Genomic DNA, 9,441 nt, shown 5'->3' with positions numbered 1-9,441 from the left:
ACACAGTTGCTATACCAGAGAAAATGTGTAGGTTGGATAAATATTTTGCGGTACCGACGAATACTGAGGTTTTTCCTATACCTAAGAGACTTACTGAAATTGTTACTAAGGAGTGGGATAGACCCGGTGTGCCGTTCTCACCCCCTCCGATATTTAGAAAAATGTTTCCAATAGACGCCACCACAAGGGACTTATGGCAAACGGTCCCTAAGGTGGAGGGAGCAGTTTCTACCTTAGCTAAGCGTACCACTATCCCGGTGGAGGATAGCTGTGCTTTTTCAGATCCAATGGATAAAAAATTAGAGGGTTACCTTAAGAAAATGTTTGTTCAACAAGGTTTTATATTGCAACCCCTTGCATGCATTGCGCCGATCACGGCTGCAGCGGCATTCTGGATTGAGTCTCTGGAAGAGAACATTGGTTCAGCTACTCTGGACGACATTACGGACAGGCTTAGAGTCCTTAAACTAGCTAATTCATTCATTTCGGAGGCCGTAGTACATCTTACTAAACTTACGGCGAAGAATTCAGGATTCGCCATTCAGGCACGCAGGGCGCTGTGGCTAAAATCCTGGTCAGCTGATGTTACTTCTAAGTCTAAATTGCTTAATATACCTTTCAAAGGGCAGACCTTATTCGGGCCCGGGTTGAAAGAGATTATCGCTGACATTACAGGAGGTAAAGGCCATGCCCTGCCTCAGGACAAAGCCAAAGCCAAGACTAGACAGTCTAATTTTCGTTCCTTTCGTAATTTCAAAGCAGGAGCAGCATCAACTTCCTCTGCACCAAAACAGGAAGGAGCTGTTGCTCGCTACAGACAAGGCTGGAAACCTAACCAGTCCTGGAACAAGGGCAAGCAGACTAGGAAACCTGCTGCTGCCCCTAAAACAGCATGAATTGAGGGCCCCCGATCCGGGATCGGATCTAGTGGGGGGCAGACTTTCTCTCTTCGCCCAGGCTTGGGCAAGAGATGTTCAGGATCCCTGGGCGCTAGAGATAATATCTCAGGGATACCTTCTGGACTTCAAATACTCTCCTCCAAGAGAGAGATTTCATCTGTCAAGATTGTCAACAATCCAGACAAAGAAAGAGGCGTTTCTACGCTGCGTACAAGAGCTCTTGTTAATGGGAGTAATCCATCCAGTTCCACGATCGGAACAGGGACAGGGGTTTTACTCAAATCTGTTTGTGGTTCCCAAAAAAGAGGGAAATTTCAGACCAATCCTGGACTTAAAGATCCTAAACAAATTCCTAAGAGTTCCATCGTTCAAGATGGAGACTATTCGGACAATTTTACCTATGATCCAAGAGGGTCAGTACATGACCACTGTAGATTTAAAAGATGCTTACCTTCACATACCGATTCACAAAGATCATTATCGGTACCTAAGGTTTGCCTTCCTAGACAGGCATTACCAGTTTGTGGCTCTTCCATTCGGATTGGCTACAGCTCCAAGAATCTTCACAAAGGTTCTGGGTGCTCTTCTGGCGGTACTAAGACCGCGGGGAATCTCGGTAGCTCCATACCTAGACGACATTCTGATACAAGCTTCAAGCTTTCAAACTGCCAAGTCTCATACTAGTGCTTGCCGCACCCTTCATTCCATTCAACACCCGTCAGTGGCTCAATGCATGGAGGTAATCGGCTTAATGGTAGCGGCAATGGACATAGTACCCTTTGCACGCTTACACCTCAGACCACTGCAACTGTGCATGCTAAGTCAGTGGAATGGGGATTACTCAGACTTATCCCCTTCTCTGAATCTGGATCAAGAGACCAGAAATTCTCTTCTATGGTGGCTTTCTCGGCCACATCTGTCCAGGGGGATGCCATTCAGCAGACCAGACTGGACAATTGTAACAACAGACGCCAGCCTTCTAGGTTGGGGTGCCGTCTGGAATTCTCTGAAGGCTCAGGGACAATGGAGTCAGGAGGAGAGTCTCCTGCCAATAAACATTCTGGAATTGAGAGCAGTTCTCAATGCCCTCCTGGCTTGGCCCCAGTTGACAACTCGGGGGTTCATCAGGTTTCAGTCGGACAACATCACGACTGTAGCTTACATCAACCATCAGGGAGGGACAAGAAGCTCCCTAGCTATGATGGAAGTATCAAAGATAATTCGCTGGGCAGAGTCTCACTCTTGCCACCTGTCAGCAATCCACATCCCGGGAGTGGAGAACTGGGAGGCGGATTTCTTAAGTCGTCAGACTTTTCATCCGGGGGAGTGGGAACTTCATCCGGAGGTCTTTGCCCAAATACTTCGACGTTGGGGCAAACCAGAGATAGATCTCATGGCGTCTCGACAGAACGCCAAGCTTCCTCGTTACGGGTCCAGATCCAGGGATCCAGGAGCAGTCCTGATAGATGCTCTGACAGCACCTTGGGACTTCAGGATGGCTTACGTGTTTCCACCCTTCCCGTTACTTCCTCGATTGATTGCCAGAATCAAACAAGAGAGAGCATCAGTGATTCTAATAGCACCTGCGTGGCCACGCAGGACTTGGTATGCAGACCTGGTGGACTTGTCATCCTGTCCACCTTGGTCTCTACCTCTGAAACAGGACCTTCTGATACAGGGTCCCTTCAAACATCAAAATCTAACTTCTCTGAAGCTGACTGCTTGGAAATTGAACGCTTGATTTTATCAAGACGTGGGTTTTCTGAGTCAGTTATTGATACCTTAATACAGGCTAGGAAACCTGTTACCAGAAAGATTTACCATAAGATATGGCGTAAATACCTATATTGGTGTGAATCCAAAGGTTACTCTTGGAGTAAGGTTAGGATTCCTAGGATATTGTCTTTTCTACAAGAAGGTTTAGAAAAGGGTTTATCTGCTAGTTCATTAAAGGGACAGATCTCAGCTCTGTCCATTCTGTTACACAAACGTCTGTCAGAAGTTCCTGACGTCCAGGCTTTTTGTCAGGCTTTGGCCAGGATTAAGCCTGTGTTTAAAACTGTTGCTCCACCATGGAGTTTAAACCTTGTTCTTAATGTTTTACAGGGCGTTCCGTTTGAACCCCTTCATTCCATTGATATAAAGTTGTTATCTTGGAAAGTTCTATTTTTAATGGCTATTTCCTCGGCTCGAAGAGTCTCTGAATTATCAGCCTTACATTGTGATTCTCCTTATTTGATTTTTCATTCGGATAAGGTAGTCCTGCGTACTAAACCTGGGTTCTTACCTAAGGTAGTTACTAACAGGAATATCAATCAAGAGATTGTTGTTCCTTCTTTATGCCCAAATCCTTCTTCAAAGAAGGAACGTCTACTGCACAACCTGGATGTAGTCCGTGCTCTAAAATTTTACTTACAGGCAACTAAGGAATTTCGACAAACGTCTTCTCTGTTTGTCATTTACTCTGGGCAGAGGAGAGGTCAAAAAGCTTCCGCTACCTCTCTTTCTTTTTGGCTTCGTAGCATAATTCGTTTAGCTTATGAGACTGCTGGACAGCAGCCTCCTGAAAGAATTACAGCTCATTCTACTAGAGCTGTGGCTTCCACTTGGGCCTTCAAGAATGAGGCCTCTGTTGAACAGATTTGCAAGGCTGCAACTTGGTCTTCGCTTCATACTTTTTCCAAATTTTACAAATTTGACACTTTTGCTTCATCGGAGGCTATTTTTGGGAGAAAGGTTCTTCAGGCAGTGGTTCCTTCTGTATAAAGAGCCTGCCTATCCCTCCCGTCATCCGTGTACTTTTGCTTTGGTATTGGTATCCCAGAAGTAATGATGACCCGTGGACTGATCACACTTAACAGAAGAAAACATAATTTATGCTTACCTGATAAATTCCTTTCTTCTGTAGTGTGATCAGTCCACGGCCCGCCCTGTTTTTAAGGCAGGTAAATATTTTTTAATTTATACTCCAGTCACCACTTCACCCTTGGCTTTTCCTTTCTCGTTGGTCCTTGGTCGAATGACTGGGAGTGACGTAGAGGGGAGGAGCTATATGCAGCTCTGCTGGGTGAATCCTCTTGCACTTCCTGTTGGGGAGGAGTAATATCCCAGAAGTAATGATGACCCGTGGACTGATCACACTACAGAAGAAAGGAATTTATCAGGTAAGCATAAATTATGTTTTCTTGGAGTACCATATTATACAGCACATGTCTAAGATTCACATCAATAAAGGTGGAGAATGCCCTGTAGTGAGTTACAAAGGAATTAAAATATCCTTTTTTAACTTACAGTGGGTAATGTTGGATCTTAGAATTGCACAGTTCATGCCAGCTTTAGAGTAAATAAGCCAATTCTGTGATTTTTTTTCCATAATAACCATAATCAGTAGAAGCTTGAAATGAGACAGCTTCATATTCAGCCTCTAATACATCTGGTGACACAAGTTACCACATAATATTTTGTAATAATAATCGATAGCCAGGCAGCTATAGAAAATTTCTGGGTTTTTCTGGGAAGACTGGGTCATGGCCTGGCAGTCAGGGGTAGTGTTCCAGTGGAGTAGTTTGGGCTATTCATGGCTATGCTGAGCAGTAAATATAACATAAATTAGTGAACAAGGAATTAAACAAAAGAGCTCAGAAATTGGAACCATCCCACAAATTGCAGATTGACTGGAGCTCTGCACCTGTGTGCTCTTTTTATGTTGCTTCAATGTGCACTGAACTAAAAGAAAACTTGAACTAAAACACTTACTAAACAAAAATGAACATATAGATTTTAACATCTCTTTTATTGTACTCTTGTTTGTTATTCAGAATCAGATAAAGGAATACACTAAACCTCTCTTTGTAAATGCAGTAGCTTTATCCACTCTATGGTAAAACTATGGTAAACAAAGATGTATAGCTAGAAGCATTGTTTGAACACAAACTGATAATGCATCTGTCTTTGAATAGGAGACATCTAAACAACGTGTGCAGTAATAGTAAATGAAGGCACAGCAGTGGGTGTTCCCTGCTGTACCTTAGCACTGCCTGCTGCAGCCTCCCTCTACAGATTAACTGAGTGCAACAACAAAGAGGCAATTTAATTTCAATAATATAACTAAACTGGAAATTTTGACTTCCACAACCATTTAAATTGTATGTACTAATACAGCAGTTATCTCAGTCATATATGTTTTTATTTATTTAAAAAATGAACATTGTGTATAATAGATTTAAACAGTAATATTATACAGTATTCCTGAGTAAAATATAATTAAATCAAAGCTGTGCAGTAGGGAAACTTTTCTGGAGACTTCCATTGAATTTGATGACACTAAAAAAACAACATGCAAACATGCATGAGAACAAGGACCCTACACTTCACCTTATAATAACATCACACTTGTGTTCAGAGCCTGCAGCAGATCTGAGATTTTTTTTTATTATCAGCAGTCGAAGATAAAGTGAACAATTGTACTTTTGAATCTTCTTAAGTATAAGGTCCTGAATGACGAGCAACTTAAGTGCGTCTCACTTCTGCATACATTGTGGGTTCAGGATCAGGCTTCATCCTTTGACCCCTGCCTGCAAATTCAAGAGAGCTGTACTGTATTTCATGTTCTGCCTGCAAGAAAAAAATACATAAGATTAGTGGGGAAGGGAGAGGGGAATAGAAAGAGAGAAAAGGAAAGAAAGAGTAAGAGAGAAAGATAGAGAGAGAGAGCAAAAAAGAGAGAGAAAGAGAAAAATAGAGAGAGACATAGACAGAAAATGTGTGTGAGAGAGAGAGAGAGCAAACAAGAGAGTAAGACAAAAAATAGAGAGAGAAAGAATGAAATAGAGACAAAAAATGAAAGAGAGAGAGAGAGAGAGAGAGAGAGAGAGAGAGAGAGAGAGAGAGAGAGAGAGAGAGAGAGAGAGAGAGAGAGAGAGAGAGAGAAAGAATGAGAAAAAGAGATGGAGAGAAAAAAAGAGCAGAAAAGAGACAGAGAGCAAGAGAGAGACACACACCAACACTTTGTGCTTTCATCACATAACCATGTGCCAAGTTGAATTCTACAGAATAGGTCAATGACATAACATGGATACAAAAATCGGACCCACATACCACATCAATTTAATATGCATGCAGTATCATATAAGTATCATCACATTGTTAGTAATTAGACCATATAATGTAAATGCATGTCAGAAGGGGCATGTCAAATATATTGAAAGTGTTTACTAACCGGGATCGAAAAAGAAAGGATAGATGTGGACACAGAGCAATGGCCAATCTTTTGTTAGGGGCATGTAACTGAAAACTATACCAACTAAACAGTATATCTGTATATTTCTTACAGTTTTATTGTTCACATCTCACATGGATTTATTAATGTTTACTATGTTTACAGGTCACTTATCTGTATGGATTCACAGGTTGCCAGTGCCACCTTTTTGGTGTTTTTCTCGGTAAAGGTATAATGTTTGCACTATATAATAGATTTGTGCAGCCAACAAAATATGGTTTTGGATGAAATTTTTGTAACGAATATTCGGGGGGAGGGATTAATTTCTCCGAATATATGTTGGCTGCACTATTTGGTATACTAAATTTTAGTTAAAGATTTACATTAGTTTTCATTAAAACAAATGTAAATGTTTCAAAGCTACAGGTGAAAAGTTCACCTGTAGCTACAATACTTACCCTAACCTTATCCTTTCCTTGCCAGAGTCCCGGCCGTGCTAACAGGAGGTTTAGTGAACTCAGATCCCAGGACCTACACTAAAGTTATTGCAGATCCTGGCAGCCGAGCGTGCTAAGCCTCCTGTTAGCGGGGCCAGGGCTCTGACAAGGAAAGAATTGGGTTAGCACACTCTCCAGAGTGCGTTAGGGAAAGTTTTGTACCTCTAAAAAGTAATTTAAATAAAATGAATAAATAATGATGAATTTTGTCAGTATTTTTCATTTTCTTTAACTTTCACTTTCTTTAATTTCGCTGGTGCATTCTTTCGGACATCCCTACTATATATTGCTTATTTTATCAGTGTTTCTGATTGGTCTGAGGAAGGGGAGTTGTGTCCTCAAAAAATTGCCAATAAATTCTTTAATATTTTTGGCAAGACCAGTGAGTGTGGATCATCATTGTTAGGTTATTGTTACACCAACTAAACTTAAAGGGATACTAAACCCAGATTTTTTATTTCATGGTTCAGATAGAGCATGCAATTTTAAGCAACTTTCTAATTTACTCCTAATATCAATTTTTCTTCGTTCTCTTGCTATCTTTATTTTAACAGCAGGAATTTAAAGGGATACTGAACCCAAACGTTTTCTTTTGTGATTCAGATAGAGCATGCAATTTTAGGCAACTTTCTAATTTACTCCTATTATCAATGTATCTTCGTTCTCTTGCTATTTTTATTTGAAAAAAAAAGTCCAGAATCCTGGACAGCACTTGTTTATTGGTGGATGAATTTATCCACCAATCAGCAAGAACAACCCAGGTTGTTCACCAAAAATGGGCCGGCGTCTAAACTTACATTCTTGCTTTTCAAATAAAGATACCAAGAGAATGAAGAACATTTGCTAATAGGAGTAAATTAGAAAGTTGCTTAAATTTGCATGCTCTATCTTAATCACAATAGAAAAAAGATTGGGTTCAGTGTCCCTTTAAAGTTTAGGAGCCATACCATTTTAGGTTCAGCACCCTGGATAGTGCTTGCTTATTGATGGTTAAATTTAGCCACCAATAAACAAGTGTAACCCAGGTTATGAACCAAAAATGGTCTGGCTCTTAAAGGGACATGAAATCCAAATTTTTTCTTTCATGATTCAGATAGATAATACAATTTGAAACAACTTACCAATGTACTTTTATTATTTAATTTGCTTCCTTCGCTTGTTATCCTTTGCTGAAAGGTTTATCTAGGAAAGCTCAGGAGCAGCAGAGAAACTAGGTTCTAACTGCTGATTGGTGGATGCATATATATATATATATATATATATATATATATATATATATATATACTGATTGTCATTGGATCACCCATTTGTTCAGCTAGAAACTTAGAAGTTTCTAAGTTAGAAACTTAGAAGTTAGATAATAGAAGTAAATTAGAAAGTTGTTTCATATTGTATTCTCTATCTGAATCATGAAATACATTTTTTGGGTTTCATGTCCCTTTAAACTTTACATTCTTGCTTTTTAAATAAAATAAAAAATAATATGAGTAAATTAGAAAGTTGCTTAAAATAGCATACTCTATCTGAATCATGAAAGGAAATAAATTGTGTTTAGTTTCCCTTTAAAGGGACAGTAAACACCTTGTAATTACAAGACAGTTCATTTGTGTTGCTATAGAATAACATATCAGACAAGTTTAACATTTTTAAAACAAATTCACTGTAATTTTTCAATAGCCACTGACCATCAGTCAATCTGAGCTTTATTACACAGACAACAAGTAACATGTATTTAATAGAGTTATCCTTAAAAAGTCAGCTGGTGAATTTTCAGAGCTAAATTACAAGAAAATGGGGCAAAATAAATAATGAACATATATTGCAAAGTTGTTTCGTTATGCAGAACTAAACATTTGATATAAAAATTGCAAGGTGTTTGCCATCCCTTTAATTATACCATACATTTTAGGTATAATTATAAGTTTTATATGGGACAATCTTAAAATATAACAAAAAAAAACAAAATATAAATTTAAATTATAATCATTTCAATAATTTACAATCTATATGTACCTCACCCTACCCACTATTGTGTCTTTCTTTAAAATATGGATATTCTTTAAATACAAACAATATTCCTTCTTGTGAAATTTTCTCAAGGGGTTTCAAATAAACACTTCATTTTTTCATAAACACTCTAATTTTGGGGGCCGAATTATCAATGTCTGGCAGACATGATACGCTATAGCATACACACAACATTGCACAAGCAGTTCTAGTAAATTGCTCGTGCAATGCCGCCCCCTGCAGATTTGCGGTCAATCGGCCGCTAGCAGAGGGTGTCAATCAACCCAATCGTATGCAATCGGGCAGATTGATGTCCGCAGCCTCAGAGGCGGAGGACCAGTTAAGGTGTAGCTGTCTTAAGACCGCTGCTTCTTAACTCCCATTTCCAACGAGTCTAAAGGCTCACGCGGAAACAGGGGTATTTGGCCCAATTTGGGCTTTGATAAATCGGCCCCATGGAGTCCATCAGTGTATCATACTGTTGTATAATAATAAGTATCAAATATTTTTCCTAATTGTGTTAATACAAGGTTTTTGTTTAAAAAAAATATTTTTTTCTGGCTATTAACCCTTTGAGTGCTAAGCAATTTATCACCTGGGTGCTAAGATTTTTTAAGTTTTTTTTTTTTTTTTCTATTTTTTTAACACATTTTTTTTTTTTCAGATCCTCAAGACTTACACTGTTGGAAAGGTTAGGTGATTACCTTTCCAATGGTGGGTCTTGGCTTAGATGCCTGAAATACAGGCATCTAAGCAGCATGCCCCCTGCTCCTATACTTAACATTCGACTAGATTACGAGTTTTGCGGTATGAGTAAAAA

General features: G+C 39.4%; 1 protein-coding gene across 1 annotated transcript in view; it reads right to left on the bottom strand.

Moving 5' to 3' along the window:
* Positions 1–4,673: 4,673 nt before the first annotated feature.
* LOC128638737 (carcinoembryonic antigen-related cell adhesion molecule 19-like) overlaps positions 4,674–9,441 on the bottom strand; it is a 397,938-nt gene continuing 393,170 nt past the window's right edge. The window contains exon 6 of the mRNA XM_053690870.1: positions 4,674–5,513. Within this exon, the coding sequence (XP_053546845.1) occupies positions 5,409–5,513 (105 nt within the window). The 3' untranslated portion in view covers positions 4,674–5,408. The remainder of the gene's footprint in view (positions 5,514–9,441) is intronic.

Source organism: Bombina bombina, chromosome 8, assembly GCF_027579735.1.
Source record: "Bombina bombina isolate aBomBom1 chromosome 8, aBomBom1.pri, whole genome shotgun sequence".
Taxonomy (NCBI): domain Eukaryota; kingdom Metazoa; phylum Chordata; class Amphibia; order Anura; family Bombinatoridae; genus Bombina; species Bombina bombina.
The sequence above is the reverse complement of the archived record's forward strand: the minus strand, read 5'-3'. Positions and strand labels throughout refer to the sequence as shown.